Source organism: Myotis nattereri (genome assembly GCF_964212035.1).
Source record: "Myotis nattereri genome assembly, chromosome: 17".
Classification (NCBI taxonomy): Eukaryota; Metazoa; Chordata; class Mammalia; order Chiroptera; family Vespertilionidae; genus Myotis; species Myotis nattereri.
This window is the reverse complement of record NC_138092.1, coordinates 1,488,734-1,512,230: the sequence shown is the minus strand read 5'-3', so window position 1 is coordinate 1,512,230 and position 23,497 is coordinate 1,488,734. Positions and strand designations below refer to the sequence as shown.

Here is a 23,497-nt window from a genome sequence, read left to right as displayed (position 1 = left end):
TCCGAACAGAAGGCTTCTGCTCTCTCACCAGGAGGTCACCTGCTTGCGCGGGAGGAGGGAGACCAGGGAGACCAGCGCCCCGGGTGGGGGGGCTTCTGGGTGTTGAGAAGCCCATTCCGCCCTCAGCCTCTAGGGGCGGCCGGGGCCAAAGGGCGTGCATGGGGCCGAGTGGACAGCAGGGGGCGCTGCGAGCCAGTGCAAGCCCAGGAGCCCCTGGTTCCCGTCCCCAGCAGGGAGCACCCCACCCCCTGCGGTCCCCACCAGAGGGTGCACAGGGCCCAGGCAGGCCCCAGGTGTGGGGTGTTCTGGCCACTGTCTCCCGACGTCCAGGCTGGACCTCACGCTGCCCCCAATCCTGCGGCTTCCCACCTCCACCCACCCCCAATGGCGGCTCCCTCGGCGCCCCCTCCCACCAGTCAGAGGCGCCTTTTAACAAACAGAACTGTCTGGGGTTCAAGTCTCGCCCGCGGTGACCTGGGGCGAGTCCCAGCCCCTCTTCTCCGCTGCCACCTGGGCTGCTCCGGGTGCAGCTGGGGCGGCCGGCCATTTCCAAGCGCCCCTGCCACACACGCTCGCTCTCCAGGCGGCCAGGGCCCCCCAACCCCGGGGCCCGAGAGGGCGTGGGTTCCCAGCTCAGCCATGCTGGTGGGTGGGTCTCCCCAGCCGCTCAGCCTGAGCGACCAGAACCAGGGGACCCCACCCCCGGCTGACGGCAGCCCCGGAGGGGCGGGGCTCCGACACTGGGGGGCCTTTGGGGAAACAGCCCTCCCCCAGGAGGAAGTGACAGGCACGCCACAGGCACGTGGTGGCAGGTTATTCAGGTTCAACCCCAAAGCCCACGAGAGACAGAGGGGCGGACACAGGAGGCCCGGGCTCCACGCTGTCTGCAGGGGTGGCATGAGCACACACAGCAGGTGCAGGGCTGAACCCCACAGACAGAACAGGGTACGCAGAGCAGGTGCAGGGCTGAACCCCAGAGCGAGGTACACAGAGCAGGTGCAGGGCTGAACCCCAGACAGAGTGGGGTACGCAGAGCAGGTGCAGGGCTGAACCCCAGAGCGAGGTACACACAGCAGGTGCAGGGCTGAACCCCAGAGTGGGGTACACAGAGCAGGTGCAGGACTGAACCCCAGAGCGAGGTACACACAGCAGGTGCAGGGCCAGGCCCCACGTCCACCACAGGGAACAGCAAGGCACAGCCCTGTGCCCCCTCCGGCCCCCTCCCCTCCCAATGAAGTGTGAGGCAGGTGGACATTCTTCACTTCTCCCCCCACCAGGTGTGCCACACGCAGGTGTCGGTGCCAGACCAGCAGAGCAGCAGCCTCCAGCTCAGCAAGCTGGTCAGGGTGGCCCCGGGGCAGCCGCTGGCCGGCAGCAGCCGCAGGATGAGGGCAGCGGGCAGGTCCCAGCCGCGCCTTCCAGGAGGCCCCGCCCCACCTGCTCCTCAACTCGGTCCTGGTGGCCGCAGGAGCCAAACAGCCTGGGAAGTCCTGTTCGGTGGGGCTGCCCTGGCCGGCGGTGCCTAGGGGTTTGGTGTGCACCTGTGTGTCTGCGACAGGCCCAGCACTGCCGTGGGAGCCACGGGCACAGGAGGGAGGCCGGTCTCTTTTGAGAGGGGACCTCAAGCAGGCCGCACGGACACCTGGCCGCACGGACACCCGGCCCCGCGGACACCCGGCGGCGAGGACACCCGGCCTCGGTGGCCTGTGCCTGGCAGGATGCGAGGAGCCGCCCTTCATTCCTAGCACCCACGCCTGCCGCCGCAGCCCACACCTCAGGGGGCTCCACTCTGGAGTTCCGGGGGCGAGGGGGGGTGTCACACCTATTTCTCCATACGCTGCTGCCCGAGCAAACACCCGAGACTGTGGAGCCGACTCCGAGGGGCGTGCTGTCCTGCCCCCCCACCCCCCGGAGACACTGGGCACCCGTCCCACCTGGCCGCTCAGGGGCCCCGGTGTAGGAGCTCCGGGCGCCCGGAGTGTCTGGAACCGGGGTAGCCGAGGTGCAGCGAGAAGACGGAGCCCGTCCCCAAGAGGCCCTTGGGCCTCCCCAGCCTCACACACGGGCCCCTCGTCTGCCAGGCGGGCCTCTGGGGTCCTGGCCTCTGCGGGAGGGCCCCCGGGCGGAGGGCATCTGAGGTGGGCGGACACCCAAAACCCGGGCACAGGCGCTGCCAGTGGCGGAGACAGGGCGAGACCAGCGGCCAATCAAGTACACAGACACAGTCATTCCTTTACATACACAGAAATTCAAGTAATTTATTTCAAAACTGCTTAGTTTCATCTCGAAATATATATTTGCTCTAGAATGGTCATATTGCAGCATGATTCTCATGCAGTTTAAAGTCCTTTATTTAAAAAAACATCAACTTGAGGCAGCAAAGTTTTACAACTGGTGCTCCATCCGGGGCGCGGGGCCTCCCCTGAGACTGCGGCCCGAGCGCGCGCGGACGCCGGTGCAGAGACGGCAGCAAACGGCCCTGGCGGTTGCAAACCATGAGGCGATGGTTCTCTCCTCACGGAGTGACCGTGGGACTCCAGCGTCAAGCGGGGAACCAGGCGACGAGGTCAGAGGTTCAGCAGTGTCCAGCACGTGGCCGGCGGCCGTGGCCCGCACCCCACGGTGGGGCTGGGCAGGCCCAGCAGACGGTTGAAAGACAAAGTGCAATGAAAGAGTCAGCCACGCGCCTGGGCCCTGGGCAGGGACGCGCCACGGGGCAAACGTGCCGCCCCAATGCCTCCCGGCTGGTCCCCGTGGGCGGAGCCAGGCGTGGCCCTCGCCAACCGCCCGCTCCGCCCCCAGGAGCAGGGCCCTGCCCTCCCGGCTTTGGTGTGTGGCTGCCACATGCCCGCTGCCCAGGAGCGGGCACACGTGTCAAACTCTGAGGAGGAGATGCTGTTAGTCTAAACAGTGTTTGGAAAAAAATTTTTTTTCTAAAATCGGAAAGAAAAATACTCTCCCGCAGCGAGCAGCAGCACCGACGCGTGGCGCGGTCTGACACGTCCCGATACCACCGAGAACACGCCTGGTGAGCACGGCCGTCACCGACCAGGCGGCTGGGACCTGAAGGCTCAGAGGCGCCGCGGAAGGCGCCCTCCCGTCTCCGAGCCGCTCATGGCTGCTCACGGCCGACACGGTAAGCCTAGCTCACAATTCAGACCTGCAGGACAGTGCACCTACGGGTCCAAGTGGAAATTAAAGATCTTTTTCAGTTAAAAAAAAAAGATTTCAAATGATTTTTAATGGTGGAGAAAGTGAATCCTGGTGGTATCTGGCTCGTGGCTCTGCCTACGCGACAGCAGCCTCCCCTCGCTGGGCAGGCGCCGGGGCTGGTGCGGCCACGGAAGCAGCGCTGGCCGCTCGCGGGCGCCTGTGCCCCGCACCCCGCGGGCGTGTGTGCACCGGAGCCGCTCAGACAATGGACTCCGTCTCCACGAGCCCCTGCGGGCCCTCCTTCCGCGTCAGCCGCAGGACCGTGGGCTTCTCGCCGCTGCCCTCGCCCAGCGGCGGGGCGGACAGGCCTCTCTGCTCGTCCTTGGCCTCTTCCGACACCTCTGGGTAGATCACCAGGAACGTGGCGGACAGGAAGCCCAGGAAGGAGCCCACGGAGGCCACCATGGGGATGACTCTCACGGTGCCCACGGCATCCACCACGCCCCCGAGGGCCGACGCCACCAGGATCTGGGAGATGTAGACCTGGCAGGAGAGGATGGCGCAGTCGATGCCAAAGCCGCGCTTGGAGTTCCCGGGGCTGTGGTGGATGTACTGCAAGAGAGGACGGGAGGGCTAGACACGACCGCTCGGCAGGACCCCGCCCCTCTGTGCCCTGGGGCCGTTTCAGAGCACAGACCCGGGACCGGCTGGGCCCGAATGGGCACGAGGGAGTGAGCGCGGGCTCGGGAGCCAGGTCACAGTGACCCGGCACGATGTGCCCAGCATCCACCGCAGGCGCAGACGCACCTCCTTGATGTCGTGGTACTGCCCCAGCAGGGCGTAGGGGCAGTAGGAGATGCTCATGGACACGACGCCCATGGTGCTGATCATGATCATGGCCACGTAGACTTTGGCGAACATGGCCATCACGGCGGTGCCCACGGAGAAGCTCAGCGTCCCCAGCACGTAGATGACCCGGATGCTCAGGTCATAGTTGTCCAGGTACTTCTGGAGCAGAGCTGCCGAGAGAGCATGTGCTCAGGGCCCCGCACCCTCCCCGCACTCAGCCTGCCCCTCTGCACGCCGCTGCCCACTGCAGTGCCCACTCCCCGTCCCTGGCTCCAGCCCTCAGAAGGAGCCAGCCCTCGGCCCAGGCTCTGCCATCGGCCCCGTCCCGCCACTGCCTGGCCTGTTTGCCAGCCGGCCGCCCAGGCCCTTCAGCGGCCTCCAGCCCTGTGCCCAGTCCTGCGGAGAGAACTCAAGCAGCTGCGGGTTTGCTCAGGGGCACCCCTTGGCCCACCCTTCCTGACCAGCAGCTGGATGTCACCCCTCCGGAAGCACCATGGACGCCATTCCGAGGCCTGTCCACGCTCGGACAGCGCAGTGACGGCCACGCTGGCGCCGGCTGCTGAGCGGCATTTATCTCGGCTCCCTGAGTCCAGGCCAGGCTCGAGCGAAGCCACCGCCTCCCCCAGGATGTGGGTGAAGAACGGGCAGGGAACCCCTGCCTGGCCCAGGGCTCCCAGGACTGAGCCTGTCGCCCTGACCCCTGGGCACAGCTGTCTCTGGGGGAAGGCCCTCTGCATGGCAGGTGCCCCTGCAGCCACCCTGACCGCCAGCAGGCCCCATCACACCGTGTGCCTCACCTGGTCCTGTGCCCGCACTCCCGCCCCCTGTCCTGGCTGAGGTGCCACGGCCCCTCCCAGGCTCAGGGGCACAGCCCCTCTCTGAGGGTCCCTGCAGGGCCCAGCCCCGAGGCCAGCCACAGCGGGAGTGCAGGACACCGCGTTCCCAGGCTCCTTCCCGGAGGGCAGGCAGCCCCGCTTCCCCTGAGCAGAGCCCCCTCCGTGAGGCAGCGCCCTGGGACCACTCACCCGAGCAGATGGCCCCGGTGGCCGCGTAGATGACCAGCCCCCAGCAGCCCATCTTCACGCCGGCGTTGTAGGCCTGCCAGGCAGTCGAGTTGGAGGGAGCCTGTTCCAGAGACAAGACTGGGCTCGGGCCACCGGCACAGGCGGCTGCTTCACCTCTCGACGCAGCCAGGGGGTTGCTGTGCAGCAGGCACAGCAGCCTCCACCCAGGTCAGCGCTGAGCGGTCCGCCTCCCTCCAGCCTCGCTCCCCCCGGTCTGGTCTCACCTAACTGGCAGCCCCCCTCCCCCAGCCCTCCCGCAGCCCAGAGGCCCCACGGAGCAGCTCCAAAGCCCAGGTGAGGGACATGTGGAGGGCGGGGCCTGGGCCTGTGCTGAGACCACCCCAGCTGGACCCCAGGAGACACGGCCATAGGTGTGAGCCAGGCAGAAGCCATGGCCGCTGGCCTCGCCCACGCATGGTGACTGATGGCCACGTGTGGTGACAGACGCTGAGGATCTGGCCCACGGCAGTGGCAGCCAACACTACATCTCAATTCAGGTTCTCAGTGCCCCGCCCGGGGCATTTCTGACTGCTGGCCACGGACCGGGTGTGACGACCTCCCAAGTTCCCCTGATGGCCCTACCACGTCCCCAGGAGCAACCTGGCCGCTGCCGACCGAGAGCCACCCACCCACCCCCGCGGCACTGGGGCTGCGGGCGGCGGTCTGGGGAGCGGCCTCCCTGCCGAGCTGGGTGCATGGAACCATCACGCGCCCGGCTCTCCCCGGGCCCCTCGTTCAGCCCTCACGACCGCCGTGACACCCCCCCGGCTCACCTTGGGGTCCCCCTCGAAGATGACCTGGCCCATGAAGTCGGTGTAGAAGACGGCCTCGGCAATGACGGAGAACCAGGTGAGCAGGTGGCAGAGGCAGAGCCGCGTCAGCTCGCGCGGCATCTTCAGCATGGACAGCCACAGCAGCCGCACGGTGGTCTCGCCCTCGCCCTCCTCGCTCTCCGTGTCGCCGCTGGAGGTGGTGGCGCCGCTCTGGTTGCGGTGCCGGCTGCGCTGCCGCTGCCGCTTCTGCAGGTCGTACAGGTCGCTCATGCTGCGCGAGGGCTTGATCAGGACCACGGCGTTGGCGCGCCGGTAGCGGTAGCGGTGGGAGCCGATCTTGCCGTAGTAGGAGAAGGTGCTGGAGGCCTGGCGGCGGAAGCCGTGCCTGCGCCGCCGCAGGGCGCTGGACGCGGTCGAGGGCTTTGGGTCCCCGGCGCTGTAGCCGGGGGGGCCGTCCCTCGGGGGAGAGCCGCTGCCGTTGGGGACTTTGGCCGCGTGCGTGTGATTGTCCAGCAGCACGGCGTCCTCTTTGGTGGTGTCCCCGAGCAGCGAGGACAGGCGGGGCGGCAGGGCGGGGCCCAGGTCCTGGCTGGCGCTGTGGGGCGTGCCGGGGCCCGAGGCGTCGTGGAAGATGGAGGGCTCGATGCCGCGCAGGAACAGCAGCTCCGGCTCCAGGTCCAGCGTCGCGTCCGGCACGTGCAGCACCGAGTCGCTCTTGCTCCGCACCAGCTCCACGCCCAGGTAGTCCAGCGCCAGCTCCTGCTCCGACTGCACCTCGTCGGGGAACAGGCCGCCGTCCAGGAGGCTGGGCGGGGCGGGCGGGGCGGCCTCGGCACGCTCCTGCTGGGGGCAGTACTGCTCCTCCTCGATGCTGAACAGGTGCAGGGCCACCGACGCCGTGAACACCACGGCCGCGAAGAAGAACAGCACCTGGTTCTGCGTCCGGAACCAGGAGCCCAAGAAAGTCTGTGTCCAGTCCAGCCCCCCGAGCACGTAGCCGATGGCCCCGCCGAGGCCTGGTGGGCGGAAGGACAGCAGCAGTGAGGAGTGGCGCCCGGCCCCAGCAGACAGGCCAGCCAGGTGTCTGCGACGGCCCACGGGCTGGGGGGGGTGAGGGGGGAGGGGCGGGGGGGGAGGCAGCACAGGCCCCCCTGGCCGACCCTGGGTCTGCAATTCTGACCCCACAGCTTCCTGCAGAGCCCCCGGGACCCGCGGCACCACCCTGGGCCCAGGCCTTGGAAGCGGGAGTCCGGAGGAGGTGAGAGCTGCGGGGAGCAGTGGGCCCCGGGCCGGCAGGGCCAGCTACCAGCACGTCAGCCTTCAGCCGTCATCGGGCCCAGGGGCAGGGCCCTGCTCAGCCCGGCCTGCTGGCAGCTGGTACGGAGCCCACCGCCCCGACGTGGGTGCGGCCTCAGGAGCAGCCGCCCGAGGGCTGGGAGGGGGGGGGAGGGGCGCTCACCGGCAGAGAAGGCGTGGATGTTGAGGGCCATGTCCTGGTCCTCGCTGTCCACCACGTCCAGCAGGTAGGCGCGGATGGGCCCCTCCGTCGCGTCGGCGCTGAAGTCCAGGACAACCACGCCCAGCACCGTGAGCACGATGCCGATGGGCTGCTGGCCAGGCACGTCCCCGAGGACCAGGCCTGGCGGGCACAAGAGGGCAGGCCTCAGCTCCGGGCACCTGCCTCAGCCCAGCCAGAGGGTGCTCCTCACCCAGCGGCGCCAGGCCTCCTTCCTGCCGCCTGCGGGCTGCTGGCCCTCCACCCACGCTAACTGGCCGCGGACTCAGAGCCCCTTTGTGGGCGTGACGACCAAGCAGAGAGGGTCCTTCCCACCCACCCGCACGGGCGGGGTCTGTGGGAGCGCCGGAGAAGGGCCGTGTGACAGGCGTGCACTGCGTGTGGGTCCAAGGTCGGGTCCCGCCGGGCCTTGGGGAGCATGTGCCCGCCCGGCCCAGGGCCTGCAGGGACGTCCCCGTCACACACGGGGACGGGAGTGACAGGCTGGGCTTCTGTCGGGGGACATGCGGCTGCAGGGGCTGCCCCTCAAGCCCAGCCCGTGCAGGCCTCTGAGGAGCTGAGCGAGGCCCCGTGGGGCCTCTTCCTCCACGACCGGCATCACTGGCTGCCACCCGAGTGCACAGACCTGGGGGCAAGCTCCCGGCTTCAAAAGTCACTGACCGGCTGGGGGTGGGGAGGGGGTCAGTGTGGGGAAAGGAGACACACATATACTTTACACAATAAAAAAAGGCTATTTTATCACCCTTCAAAGAAAAAAAAGTCACTGGAGAAAACCACGTGTGTTCTCAGCGGCCTCTAAGGCGCCTCGGCAAACCCTGCTTCCCTCATCGAGCTGCTTCAGTTACAGACAAAACCAAACAAAAAGAAGGGCTGCAAGGACGTGAAACAGCAACGCCACCTGGCACGGGGCATTTTCAGTACCGAGTCGGGAAAAGGAAAAGATAATTTCTGAGCTAATGCTGGGAACAGGACGTGGGTCGGATACGCGCTAAGCAAACAGCCCACCAGGAAGCGCCGCCCTGTGAACGGGCTCCCGGGGCTTTCCCACAGCCCCGCCGCCAGGCACCCGCCGCGGGCACTGCCAGCCCGGCCCGGGCACCACTGAGCGGCCTCACTGGGGGCAGGCCCTCTCCGCTCGGGGGGCACGGGGCGGCGGCGCACTCACCGATGGCAGAGCCGTTGAGGAAGAGGGCCACCCCGAAAAGCACACCCACACACAGGGCGAGGATGAACGGCCGCCGCCGGCCCCAGCTCAGGGTGCACCGGTCACTCGCGGAGCCGATGAGAGGCGTGAAGATGAGGCCGAGGATGGGGCTCAGGAACCAGGTGAGGCTGTAGTACTGCTCCGGGAGGCCTGCAACAGACACTGCTGTCACGGGCAGGCACACACACGCACAGACATGTGCCGTCACTCACACGGGCACGCACACGCACAGATATGTGGCCACCACACAGAGGACACACACAGGCACAGACGTGGGCACGCGCACACACAGACACTGCCGTCACATGCACATGCCGTCACACATGCGGGTACGCACACACATCACACATGCGGGTACGCACACACATCACACATGCATGCCCACACATCACACGTGCCATCACGCACAGGAATACACAGACATGCACCATCACATGGGAAGGCGCACACACACACAGACGGGTGGCCGTCACATGCATAGGCATGCAAACACACACTCGACCATCACACATGTGGGCACGCACACACACGGGCACACAGACACGTGCAGGCTCATCAGCCCAATCAGTCTGCGGTCCCTGCTCAGGAAGCCTGGGGACAGGGTGCTGCTGGGCGCACAGGTGGTCGCATATGTGCACCCCAGACGGTGAGAGGTTTGTCAGGACAGAAGGTCCTACCTGTGGGGCTGGGTGATTTGTGCCCATTTTACAGATGGGGAAGCTGAAGCTCAGAGAGGTTAGGCACTCTGCCCTGGGTCACAGAGTGAGAAACCGAGAGCCCTAGGGCTTAAGCCCAGGGCTGCCCAACTCCAAGGTCTATGCACACTGACCCCCACGCTGGCGTCCTACCACCCAAACCCAGTGCCCACAGGGGACGGGAAACGAGTGTCGCGCTTTCATCCGCAGACGAGTACCACAGCCACGGGGATGAACGAGCCACAGCCTCACCCAACAGCACGGCGGAGCCTCCCGCACGTTGGGCACAGGACAGCATCCGCTGGGGCTCGGGCTCAAGGTCCCGTTCTTGACCCGGGTGGGGGTGGCTGGGGACAACCCAGCCAGATGCGGGCCCTGCGCCTCCCGCACGGTGCTCGTCGAAGGGAAGGCGACACACAGAGCAGCGGGCGCTTTGGCGGGAGACGCTGGGCTGACGCTCCCCACGGCCAAGGGCACTGCCATGACGGGCCTGCTGGGCGGGAGGACTTCACTTTCAGGACAGGAGGCGCCTTTCGAAATCACCGAGTGGACGAAAGCACCCGTGCGCTCACTCCTCCCAGGATCGAGGCGCCTCCGGCCCCCACGCCGCGCAGAGCTGCAGGGAGTCCCAGGGCCGGGCCCTCGGCAGAAGGCACCCAGCTCGCGGAGGGTCCCGCCGACGAGCCCTGGTCCCAGGCCCTGGATCCTCGCCTCTCACCACCGGTCAGGCCGTGAGGACAGCGGCCGCTGTGGCCACGCTGACACTGCCCACGTCCTACAAGACACGTCCAGCACCGCGTTTCTCACAAATAACCGCGCAAACTTCCCAAAGAACGGGGCACTTTTTAAACATATATTTTTATTTATTTCAGAGAGAGAGAGAGACACATCCACGATGAGAAAGAGAGCAAGCTGCCTCCTGCACGCCCCCCACTGGGGGTCAAGCCCGAACAGGGGCCTGTGTCCTGACTGGGAATCGAGCTGTTACCTCCTGGTTCCTAGGTCGACGCTCAGCCCCGAGCTACACCGGCCGGGACTCTCTTTTGTTGGGATTTTTAAACATCACGACTTGACTAATAAACGCTGACCGGCCTAGCGACAGGCGGCTCCTCGCAGACAACGTGTGCGCGTGGGGCACCCGCAGCCCTGCCGGCCTCCCCTCCTCGGGCTGCCTTCCCGCCTGCTGCAGCGGGGGCCTGGCTGGGAGCCGCCTGCAGGTGAGAGCACCTCCCTCCCTCCCCCGAGGCCAGGGCGGCGCCCAGGGCAGCCTCACTCCGTGACCCACCCCACCGAGCCCTCAGCACAGCCTGGCACGGCTCCACCTTCCCGAGCAGCAGTGGGGGGCACAATGGGCGGGGACTGTGCCCTGCGCACCCCCGGGGGCAGTGCGAGGAGGGTATGGCTTCCAGGTACAGGTTCACAGACAGACGAGGAACTTGGATCTTTCTGAGAAGTCACACCCTTTAAGCCCCAACCTTCAGGACTCATTCGGAAGTTTGCCGAGTGCCGGTGAGCCAGCGGCGGCTCCTGCACAGGCAGCACCTGCCTCTCCTCTGCCCGGCTCTCCTGCCAGCACCTTCTAGGCCGGAGGAGCCGCAGCTGCGGGGGCGCAGCCGCACCTGAGCTAAGAGGGCGCGGTTATGGGACTTGCTGGGCAGCGGCCTGGCCCACGGGGCACCCGGGGCTGGGAATGGCACAGGGGCACCGGGGGACACTGTGTTTACGCCCAAACATTGGCAAGGAGAGTAACCATTTCCCTCACGTCCCCAGCGCCGTCCTGAGCTGTGCGTGAGCCGGTCCGGACGCCCCCGCGGCGGTGAGAACAGTCCGGTCCCGGCCGCGGGGGCGCTGGGACGCGGCGGCCACGGCCTTTCCCAGCCCGACTTTGAACAAACAAGGCGGCCGCAGTAAATAATTTCTGTTTTCTTCCAGCCACCAGCCGAACAACAATGGTGGGACCAGGAAGGCCCCGCGCTCACAGGAAATGCTCCGTGTGTCACCCTCGCCCGCAGGCTGAGTGAGGTCACGGTGACGGCAGCCGCGGTCACGTGCAGGGGCTCCGCTCCTCACGGCCTCTCCTGATAACGGCCTGGGGGCGGGGCGGGCGGAAGGTGCTGGGGCTTTAACAAAGGCTGCGGTGGGAACAGCAGCCCCTCAGCAGACAGGCAGGGCTGCCCATCCAGATAGGCTGTTCCCCACGCCAAAGGCAGCTCCTGGGAACGGCTCCCGGTGGGAACCGCTCAGGAGCCTCCGTGACTAAAGAATGCGAGTCAATGGAGCTGGGAACCACCGCCAGCGGCCACCGGCCCTACCCCTGGCCACACCCCCGCCCCGGGCGGTCTGCCTGCACAGGCCCAGGGGGCAGACAACACCTCCAGCTGCAGCCAGGGCCCAGAGCTGCAGGAATGTTCCAGAATCCCAGAGCCACCAGGAAGAAGAGGGAGGGATGGAAAGAAGGGACGTAAAGGCATGCTTTTCTGAGGCCCCCTGAGCAGCATGCTGTGAGGAGGGTGCGAGAACCTGTGGCCAGGGATGCGCCTGAGCCTGAGCCTGGCTGGCCTAGGAGTGGAGGAATGACACGGGTGCCCAGCACCCAGCTGTGCTCCCCAAAAGTTAGCGTTCACCCCAGTGAGGAGGAGCAGACAATGGAAGCCCAGTCCGCAGGCCCCCTGGCGTCGGGGAGACGGCACCGTCAGGCCTCCTGTGGGCGCCGTGAGCGGCATCCCGGTGGGTCCCCTGGTCTTCCTTCTGGTAGAAGAACCCTTCTCCCCCGACGTGGCCGAGGCCCGCGGTGGTTTCCAGGGAATAACTGGGCAGCCGCTGGCAGCCCCAGCCCGGGGCTCCCCAACACTGGGTGAGGCCTGGTCCTATTTTAAACAAGGGCTGGGCCCACTGGCGAGAATCAAGCGGGACCCTGACCCACTGGAGAGCAGGGGACCCTGACCCGCTGGAAAGCAGGGGACGGCCTCCTGCTCCCGCCCGCTGCTGCCAGCACCCCGCCCGCTGCTGCCAGCACCCCGTCCGTGGCTCTAACAGGAGCCCTGCAACCAGCAACCGTCTTTACGACGACACAGCGAGGCTGCCCAGCACTACCCGGACCACGTGGCCCTCGGCGGGAGGTTGCAAGGCTCCCTGAAGAACAGGAAGTGCACGGCCACCCAGCGCCCAGCCTGCTCGCTCAGTCCCGCAGCCGCGTCGGTCCCAGAGCCAGCACGCCGCCAACGGCACGTTTCCCTGCGGCCCAGCCTTGGAGGAGGATGAAGGCTCTGCAAGTTCAACACGTCCAGAACCTATTGATCCGCACTCCAAACCCAGAGCTCCCCTAGGTCCCCTCACTCATGGAGGACACCCCATCACCGACCTGCTGGCAGAAGCCTGGGTCCCCTCCCCGCCCCTCCACCAGAGCCCAGCATTGCCGCAGCTCAACCACCTCTTGCCCCGCCCACACTCCCCCGCCCCCGCCCCTGTACACACCCCTGCTCCCCCACACCACCTGTACACACCCCCGCCGCCCACACCTCCCAGCGACTGCCCAAGTGGCCCGCGCCTGCCAGCGCCCCACGATCCAGGTGGAGGGCAGTCTCAGGACACTGAGGACCCCGCCTGTCACGCTGCGGGGACCACCAAGTAGCAGAGACCCCGCCTGGGCTGCGTCCATTTCCAGCCCAACCCACCACCTGGCAAGCAGAGGGCGCGGCAGAGACACCTCCTTCCTATGAGCCCAGCAGGTGCGTGGGCGCCCACCTGCGCTCCCAGCCCCCTGCCCACCCCCCCAAGGGACAGTCGCTGGCTCACGTTTCCAGGCTGAAGGCACCGGAGGCCTCGCAGGATCACCGGACAGTGCGAGGCGGAGGGGCGAGAGGTGGCGGAAGAAGTGCCACAGCCTCGGCCGGACAGAGCAGTGGACACAGGGCAGGCATGGCCCTGGCTGGGAGAGGGCAGAGGTCTCGGTCTGGGAAGCTGACAGATCACAGTGCCAAGCACAGAGGGCCAGGCCAGTTCCTGGGGAGGAACCCCTGGACCAGAGACCAGCGTCCCCAAGGCCACAGCAGGTGAGGGAGAGCAGAGGCCACACAACTGATGGGGCGTGGTCAGGAAGGGCCGTACCGCCACGGGGCCCCCTCACCCTGTCACCCCTGCAGGGCCCGAGATGGCCAGGTGGCCTCAGACCCAGTGACATGGAAGCCACGCTCCTGGCCAGGTCACTGTGAGCTCTGGCCTGGTCCTCCCTCCCAGCTGCTGGGTGGCTGTCCTGCCTGCTGACCGGGGGATGGCTAACGTGCCACCCCCCTTCCCAGGGAAGGTGAATGGAAGGGCCCGGAGGTGCAGGCGCACCAGAGCCGCAGGGGCGAGGGCTAGGCGTGTCCCTGGCCCCAGCCTCACCCCCGCAGCAGCCCTGACCTCAGCGGCCCAGCAACCCGACAGGAAGTGAGCTGAGAGCCCCCTCGGCTCGCAGGCGCTGCCCCTGCATTTAGGGGTGCCGTCAGGGTGCAGGAGAGGCACATGGGCCGTTAGAAAGCTGAGGGTCAGATGCCGGGGGCACAGCTCTGCGGGCCAAAGCGCACCTCCCATCACAGCCACAGTGACAGCAAGTGCAGCGCGTGGGCGCGGAGAGGACTCACGGTGACACAGAGCCGGCCTGAAACTGACGACTCAGCAGGTCCCGCCCAGGCTCAGCGCCGCCGCCCTCCCGGCCCTCGGCTGCGATGACTTTCTGCCTCCACAGCGGTTCCCCCTCGTGTAGGCGGCATCCAGTGGCCCTGGCCTCCCCTCGTCCAGCCCTGACCACCCAGCTTCCCAGCTCATGATCTGCCTCATCCAGGGCTGCGAGCAGCCCTTGTACCACATGGTTCCAGTCCCCACATCAGGAGGGAGCTTCTCAGAGCGCCTTTCTGCGAGGCTCCTCAATGGTGCACAAGCCCTGGGCACCCACCCCTGCTCACCCACCCACCCACCCACCTACCTACCTACCCACCCACCTACCTACCCACCCACCTACCCACCCACCCACCTACTCACCTACCTACCCACCCACCTACTCACCTATCTACCCACCCACCTACTCACGTACCTACTCACCCACCTACCTACCCACCCACCCACCCACACACCCACCTACCTACCCACCCACCTACTCACCTACCTACCCACCCACCTACCCACACACCCACCTACCCACACACTCACCTACCTACCCACCCACCTACCCACACACCCACCTACCCACCACCTACCCACACACTCACCTACCTACCCACCCACCTACCCACACACCCACCTACCCACCACCTACCCACACACTCACCTACCTACCCACCCACCTACCCACACACCCACCTACCCCCCACCCCCCCACCCACTCAACTACCCATCCACCTACCTACCCACACACCCACCTACCCACACAACCACCCACCTACCCATCTTCTCACCCACCTACCCACCCACTCACCTACCCACCCATTCACCACCTACCCACCTAACCACCCACCTACTCACCACATACCCACCTACTCACCCACCTACTCACCATGTACCCACCTACTCACCTACCCACCCACCTACTCACCACCTACTCACCTACCTACCCACCCACCTACCTACCCACCTACCCACACACCCACCTACCCACCACCTACCCACACACTCACCTACCTACCCACCCACCTACCCACACACCCACCCACCTACTCACCTACCTACCCACCAACCTACCCACACACTCACCTACCTACCCACCCACCTACCCACACACCCACCCCCCACCCACCCACCTACTCAACTACCCATCCACCTACCTACCCACACACCCACCTACCCACACAACCACCCACCTACTCACCACCTACCCACGCCCCTACCCATCTTCTCACCCACCTACCCACCCACTCACCTACCTACCCATTCACCACCTATCCACCCACCTACTCACCACATACCCACTTACTCACCCACCTACCCACCTACTCACCCACGTACCCACCTACCCACCACGTACCCACCTACCCACCACATACCCACCTACCCACCTACTCACCCACCCACCTACTCACCACATACCCACCTACTCACCTACCTACCCACCCACCTACTCACCCACCTACCCACACACCCACCTATCCACCACCTACCCACACACTCACCTACCCACACACCCACCTACCCACACACCCACCTACCCACCACCTACCCCCCCCACCTACTCAACTACCCATCCACCCACCTACCCACACACCCACCTACCCACACAACCACCCACCTAATCACCACCTACCCACCCACCTACCCATCTTCTCACCCACCTACCCACCCACTCACCTACCTACCCATTCACCACCTACCCACCACATACCCACCTACTCACCCACCTACTCACCTACTCACCATGTACCCACCTACCCACCTACTCACCTACCCACCTACCCACCTACTCACCCACCTACTCACCACATACCCACCTACTCACCCACCTACCCACCTACTCACCACATACCCACCTACTCACCCACCCACCCACCTACTCACCTACTCAACCACCCACCCACCCACCCACCTACTCACCACCTACCCACCTACTCACCACCTACCCACACACCCACCCACTCACCTACCTACCCACCTAAACACCCACCCACCCACCTATTCCCCGCCAGGTACGCCCCTCCCACTTAGACGGCTCATGTTGGTGGAAGACACTTTTCAGGACAAAACCGCTGCCACCTGGAACATGCTTCGCCGGTGGACACGTACTGGACTGGTTTCTCTGATACAATTTTTCCTGTCGCCTTTAATTCCACTGTGTATATACTAGTGTATAGTTCACGTTCTGTCATTACTGTGATTTTGGAAGATTATAATGACCCAGCAAGTTTGAAAGCTGCTGTAATACAATACAGCCCTATTAAAACTGCTCAACACCACTGCTCTTTACTAGTGTTTGTATGTGCAGAATGGCCCAGAGCTCTCTGTAAATCACCTCCTTGGAGTGGCAAATGAGGCCTCTTGTGATCAGACCCCTGCCTACCAAGACCCAGATCTCTCAATGCAGCCTCCCCTCTCGCTGTGCCCGGTTCCCGCTGTCCCCCAGGCTCGGGCAGTGGCCTGCAGTATTAGTGTGCCTCCTAATCTTGCTTCTGCAGGCCACAGGTCACAGCCTTTGCCCAGGCCAGCGGAGCACCCACACCAGGCACCGCCTCCTGTCAGCCTCCCAACCTGGAGCCACTGCGCCCTGGGACCAGGGCCGCAGCAGCGCATCCCTCCCAAGCCTCATTCCTCATCTACCAACTGCTGGCCCCGCACCCAGGTACAGCTCAGAGGCTGAAGAGAGAACAGGCCCAACTCCTTGGGAAAAATGACGACCGCTCACATGTCATTGTTTCTAAAACACAATGATCTGAAACGAGGAAATCCAGACTTCCCAGCCACACCAAACAGCCACGGCGCACCGGCTTTCGCTCTGGTCAAGGCGGGAGGCCCCGGGAAAGGCCCACGGCGCCCACGCTGCCCCGCGGTGGCGTGCCTCCGCGCAGGTCTGACTGCGTTCGGAGGACCCAGCAAGGACAGCGTGCCCACGTCATGGATTCTCTCCCACGGGGTGAGGGTGGGCCGCCGGCCAGCGGCAGCCTGGGCCATGAGCCCCTGAAGCTTCCTCCGTCTCCAGGCAGCAGGAAATCAGGCTGTGGACAGCCTATGGCCCATTCAATGCTTTCTCACATTTTAGAAACTGTGGCAAAATGACAGTGTAAACTTTACCACTTGGACCAGGGGCGGGGCTAACTTTTAACTGGTGAGTCTGCATGGCCCTCGGGTGATGTTGGACATACCCACCTGGGCCTTGGCAGAGAAAAGGGTCCCACCCGACTCAGGCCCACGGCCAGGCGTGCAGCTCGGGCACTACGGGCGCCACCCCACCCTCGTCCTCCTCCAGAACCGCCACCTTCCACGGGCGCTGCCCCGCTCCTCCCCCACCTCCGTCTCCATGGAGGTGACCACTCCGGGGACCCGACACAGGTGGTCACGTCACACCTGTCCTGTGTGTCTGGGTCGTTTCACTGAGACTGATGTCTTAAGGCACCCCCTCCCCAAATGGGCCATTTCCCGTTCCCACCGTGCGTGGCCCTGGGCGCACCTGCCTCCTCACTCGCCAGAGCTCCCGGGTGCGTTGGGGCGGCTCTGAGCCCAGCACTCTCCACGCACGAAGCAACCGACCGCTGGACCACGATCCCCCAGGCCAGGGAGCCCCGGGAACCTCACACAGCAGCTGCCCTGAGCTTAAGACCCACGGTAAACACAAGTTCCGCCTCGGACCCACCGGGCACAGGGAAGGGAGCGAACCTCACCACACCCCTGGCGAGCAGCACCCTGCACACCCGGGGGAGCAGGTGGCCGCGTGTCAGGCAGGACGGAGAGGCCCTCTACACACGTGGCCGCACACGTGCGCGGACCGAGATGCACGCGCACTGCGGGCCGCCATGATCCTCTCCTCTGAGCGCTCACTAGGCCCCTGTCCATGCGCCCCGCCCTGTGCGTCCCCACCAATCAGCTGGCAGTGACCGCCCCACCCTGTGCGTTCCCACCAATCAGCTGGCAGTGACTGCCCTGCCCTCTGCGTTCCCACCAATCAGCTGGCAGTCACTGCCCCGCCCTGTGCGTTCCCACCAATCAGCTGGCAGTCACTGCCCGCCCTGTGCATTCCCACCAATCAGCTGGCAGTCACTGCCCGCCCTGTGCATTCCCACCAATCAGCTGGCAGTCACTGCCCGCCCTGTGCATTCCCACCAATCAGCTGGCAGTCACTGCCCGCCCTGTGCATTCCCACCAATCAGCTGGCAGTCACTGCCCGCCCTGTGCATTCCCACCAATCAGCTGGCAGTCACTGCCCGCCCTGTGCGTTCCCACCAATCAGCTGGCAGTCACTGCCCGCCCTGTGCGTTCCCACCAATCAGCTGGCAGTCACTGCCCGCCCTGTGCGTTCCCACCAATCAGCTGGCAGTCACTGCCCGCCCTGTGCATTCCCACCAATCAGCTGGCAGTCACTGCCCGCCCTGTGCATTCCCACCAATCAGCTGGCAGTCACTGCCCGCCCTGTGCATTCCCACCAATCAGCTGGCAGTGACTGCCCGCCCAGTGCGTTCCCACCAATCAGCTGGCATGCCAGACTGGCTGCACCTGGCTCTCCGGGGTGGGCTGTATGGGCGACGCGGAGTCACCTGGCTCCTGCCTGGCCGGCCTCCAGGCCCTTTGCCCAATCCCGAGTGGAGGAGAGTGGGGGGCACTGGCCCTTCTGTGCTCTCTGGGGTGGGCTTTCTCACAGGAAAGAGAGGGGCGTCCAGTTCTCCCAAACCCCAGGGGCCCTGATTCTCCTTAGGCTACAACGGGAGGGAAGAGCCTGGCTTTTTAATAGACAGACACAAAACGCAGGTGCGCCTCGCCAGCTCCGGGAGAACGCAGGCACCCTGCTGGCTAGGATGCCTCCGGTCACGACTCCCAGGCCGGGCAGGCAGGAGCCAACTGAGCCTTAACCCAGCTCATTAGTCAGACCCGAGGCAGCGAGACATCCTTTCTTCTTTATAGGATTTTCCTTTCCCTCGGGGCTACTTCCGGAACCAGAAGAAAACAATGAGTGTGTGTGGCCAGGCGCCCACACGCCTCCTTCCCGGGAAAGGCTGTGTGGGAACAGACTTTGCCAGCGGGCGACAGGCCCCGGAGGGGCTGGGCAGGCTGTTCCCAGAGTTTCCCAAGACTGACCCCCACTCGGACTGGATTCTAAGTCTGAGACGCCCCATTCACCCCATTCACGGGCTGCAGGCACGTGAAGTGGCCGGCACCGCACCTGCTGCCTGTGCGGTGGGCTGGGTCTGCGGGAGCCTCCTTTGCCCCTGGATGCTGGGGGTCCTGCCCAGCGCCACACCCTCCCCTCTGCTGGATCTCCTTTGTACAAGACGAGCCTGGGGCCTGAGAATTCTCCTCCGGGGGAATTCCTACACTGAGGACAGCAGCAAGAGCAGGTGGCAGGGAGGGTCAGCTCCAGGTCAGGGGTGAGGAGGGCGCCCAGGACCCTGCCCGTCACCCCCCTCCCCAGATGATGTGAGAAAAGACCCTTCGACTCTTCTACATGCACACCAGCTCAAGGTGGGTCACAGCCCTCACTGTGGGAGCTAAAACTACAAACCATCTAGTAGAGGACGCCATCCTGACCGGGGCCAGGCCAAGATTCTAGTTACAACAAAAAAGAAAAAAATTGGCATGCCAGCTTTCATCTACAGTTAAAGCTTCTGATTTCAAGATCCTACTAAGATAGTGAAAGGGAAACCACAGACTCGGGTGAAAACGGCAAACACGTATGTGATCAAGGACTTCCATGAAGAATGTACAAGAACTGCACGCAGCGGGACCAGCCCTGGTAAGATGCCAGCAGAAACCTGCACACATTCACCTGAGCCCATCAGGAGGCCCAGGAAGCCCGCCGAGGGCACGTGCCGCTGGGCCAACCTGCTGAAGAAACGGGCTCCGTGAAAGCTCCGACACTGTGCGGCCCCAGGAGCGGGAGGCAAGTCCAGCCCTGAGAAACGGCCGCCTTTTGTCCCCCACTCTAAGGACCGCTGTGTGGTTACAGGCATCCGGGCGCAGGCGGAATTCCAGACGACGCCCGCGGGGACGGAGATGCGCCCCGCTCTCTGCCCCACCCCGCGAGCTCCACGCAGAAACTCCAGTTTTCAGATCCAACTCAGAGACTAGGCCGGATCGGGAGAAAGGGACATTCCCAAACCCAAATGAGTAGGTTTTACAAATACTTTACCAAGCACATGGGAAATTCTAGAATGAAACTATGCTTTTAAATGGCTTGGCCCCTTACTCAAACCTCTTCTAGGCTGGAAAATCACACACTGTTAAACTTCCTTCGACAACAGGGAAAGTGAAGACCTCGGGGTGATGTGGAAGGGACCGTGGACTCCAGGACTCTGACAACCCGGCCCCTCACCACCCGAGATGCACACGACACTCAGACTGCAGGTGACGGCAACACTGACAACAGGGCTTTAACCAAGCTGCTCGGTGTCTGCTCCCACCAGGTGCCACGCTAGGGCTCACCTCTTGCCTCCAGGGGCTGGTCGCACGCCCATCAGGACGGATCAACGCCAACTGCACTGATTCAAACCCCCAAACCCTTGATTCCACCCCAACATCAGGGGACCATCCCCTCCCCTGCCCTGGTTTCAGACAGGAGCAGAGGCGTCCAGCCCGTGGGCCCCAAGGTCCCCAAGCCCACGCCCAGCCCTCGTTCCGCTCCACGTGCTAAAGGAGCGAAGGCGGCGGCGGCGGCACTTACCGATCTGGAGCAGGATGGGCGTGACCAAGGCCGTCTCCATGGCGTAGCAGAACTCCCTGCCGAACATCACGGCCCCGTGCATCACCCACAGGCGCACGGGGATGCGGTCGATGGAGCCCTCGCTGACGGTCTCATCGCGGGGCTCGGGGCCAGCGCCCGCGGGCTTCCGCAGCTCGGGCAGGGCCACGGGCAGCTCCTGGACTTGCATGGACTCCGAGTCGGCATTCTGTGGGGCCATTCTCATCACCACCGAAACGGATCTGTACTGCTTACTCTACCTATGTAAATAACACTACCGTGTATCTGTGAGGGTAAGACGTCTCCTCTCTCTGCTTCCGTTGCGTTCCCCAGCGAGCAATCCTTATATTCCTCTTGGCACAACTTCCCACTCGGACGGTGCGCAGCAGGCAGAGCGCTCTCTGGCCGGATTCTGAGCATGTGGCTGCTGGGTTACTGCGAGTGAGAGTTACAAATCCATAATTGCCACTCAGTTAATACCAGTTTCATCATCATGACCGAGGGGGTGCAGGCGTGGTTTCTGGGGCTGCGGAGAGGTGGGGCGCTGACACGGGAAGGGGCTCCACCGTTGCTCCCCATCGAGCGACCGGCTAATCTGCAAGAGAGGAAGGACCAGCAGTCAGGCCACGCTCGAGAACCAGGCGCTGGCGCCCAGGCGGCCGCGAGGGAGGCGGGCCCACAGCCGTGGCCGTTCGTGCGGCTTATTTTCAACAAGAAGAAGGCAGAGCAGGGCTCGCCAAGGAGCTGAGACTGCCCAGCGCACAGCGGCCACAGGCTCGGCGACCCCGCCGACAGGTCTGCGGACTCAGCGAGTCCCGGGCGATGTCCCCACTTTGCCTGGACAGCCGCGGAGTGAAGCCACATGGTGACAGTCACCTGACCCAGTTACCACAGAGTTACACCTCAGGGCTGGGGCTCCTAGATGTCTAACCGGCCCTGGGAACGGGGTGAGGAGGAGGGAGGCAGCCATGGACGGCCTATGCTCAGCATGAGGGTGAGTGTCCAACCACCTGTCGCCTGCCTCGCGATCAGGGCTGCCGGCCCCAAGCAGCTGGTCACAGCCACCTGGCCCGTCGCAGTGGCTCCCAGCCTGAGTCCTGCCGAGTCCCTCTGACGGCCCAGGCCCACATGGCCACCACGGGGGGAGCCTGTCAGTCTGGGGCAGTGCCGGTCCCTGCCCTGACGCTGTCTGTGGGGCAGAGGGACGGAAGGACCCGCGCTAAGGCAGGGCACCTGCTGCCTCTCCATGTCCCTCAACCCCCTCCCACCTTCACTCAGCCACCGAGTCCCTGAAGTCTCTTCTCAAGGCTCAGCCTGCCTGGCAGAACTGCCCACGGCCCCTTTCCCGTCACAGGCCAGGGAGTCGCTCCCCGGAGAGCCCCTCAGCCAGCACCATCATTCCATTCTCCACCCCCCACCCCCCCAGCCTGGCCGCACAGTGGGAGCCCAGGAAGGCCTCGGGGAGAATGAGAGAGTGATAACCAGCTGCCAGCGCCCCGCCCGGCCAGCTGCTTGAAGAGTTGGACGCAGGGGATGGGGCAGCCGCTCCCGCTCTCGGAGGGACCCAGGCACCGGCGAGGGCGTGGCGGGGTTTACCTGTTAGTTAAGGAGTCTAGGCATTAACGCAGCGGCTCCCTCTGTCAGGCAGTGCACACGCAGCGGCCCAGGGGACAGTTACCCAGGTAGCGTCACTGTCATCTATATTAACGGAAACGACAAACACCGTTAGCATCCTGTCAGCAGCGGTGGGCACGGTGGGCACGTGCACAGCCTCCCGCGCTCACAGCTCTGGGAGCTCACTCCCGGGTGCGCTCAGCGCAAGACCACCACACACTTAGCAAAACTTCCAAAAGCAAGGGAAGCTTGCCACGCCCTCCCCGTTAGCCACGCCCTCCCCGTTAGCCAAGCACCTGGGTGGCGGGTTGCCATCACATTCAGGGGGACGATCAGATACCATTAAGCCAGGGCTGCTGCCCAGAAGCGGACTCCCTGGAGGCTGGAGGCACTGGAGTGGCAGTGGGGGCGCTGGAAGCACTGCCAAGTGCCTCTGCGGAGCCCGTTTAGTGCCACGCTGAGCTGGGGCTGCCTGCTCCCTTCCGAAAGCGGGGGTTCTTGACCAGAGCCTCCTCAGCTGCTGAAAAGCAGCAGCCGGGGACGCTGTGACCTACCCCGGGACCTCCCACTCGAGACCAGACAACTCCTAGGACAGGCTCCTCGCCCAGAAGCACTGCCCACGGGAGCGCTCGCGACAGCGCTGCTGTGCTGGGCAGAGGCACTCAGATGAGTGAAACTACAATGGCTGCAATCAACAACTTCCTCTATTGTCCTGTTTCTCATTTAAGGGTAAGTGATGCCAAACATGTGACTTCCGACCATTTGCCAGTGGAGAAGCCGACTGCAGGGCCATCCTGACCCGCTCCGCACTCGGGTCAGGCCTGAGCCTCGGCCGGAGTCACACACTCGATGTGGCGTGGCCACCTTCAGCGACCAACCCCTCCGCAGGGGGTCAGGAGGTCACACATGTTCGCATGTGGCTGAAGCACGCCTACACACGTGACACAGGCGCACGCGCACTGCCCGGGCAGGCGGACTCCGGCCAGTGCCACTGCCACGGTGGCTGGTGTGTGGCCACAGCTGTTTGTTGCACACCCGCCTTTAAAACAGGCCCTGCCCTCGTCCGCCAGCTTTAACTATTAAAGAGATTAACTAGGGACCCGTCTGATGTGCCCTGGCCCCGACCTCTCCCTGCGCCTCCAGGCGCCATGGGCACAGGAGCCGGGAGCCGGACACAGCAGGCGACGAAGACCCGTCTGGACCGAGACCGTAAGAAGACGCAACATCGGACCCAGCGAGTTCGTGTGCCCTCACTAAGGAAGAAAACACCCTGCAAACCTGC

At 64.7% G+C, this 23,497-nt stretch overlaps 1 protein-coding gene across 2 annotated transcripts; it reads right to left on the bottom strand.

Moving 5' to 3' along the window:
* Positions 1–2,230: 2,230 nt before the first annotated feature.
* Positions 2,231–23,263, bottom strand: SLC45A4 (solute carrier family 45 member 4). 2 transcript variants are annotated; one of them, XM_081111663.1, is made up of 8 exons: positions 22,198–23,263; positions 20,584–21,196; positions 8,521–8,709; positions 7,299–7,478; positions 5,840–6,855; positions 5,028–5,127; positions 3,961–4,172; positions 2,231–3,765 (listed from the first exon to the last, which is right to left on the bottom strand). In XM_081111663.1, the coding sequence occupies exons 2-8, from the start codon at positions 20,825–20,827 to the stop codon at positions 3,412–3,414; spliced, it is 2,295 nt and encodes a 764-aa protein (XP_080967789.1). In that variant the 5' UTR covers positions 20,828–21,196; positions 22,198–23,263; the 3' UTR covers positions 2,231–3,411. The 2 variants fall into 2 exon arrangements, with proteins under 2 accessions (XP_080967789.1, XP_080967790.1); XM_081111664.1 differs by lacking the exon at positions 22,198–23,263 and having other exon boundaries at positions 2,231–3,696; positions 20,584–21,092.
* Between the last annotated feature and the right edge of the window lie 234 nt (positions 23,264–23,497).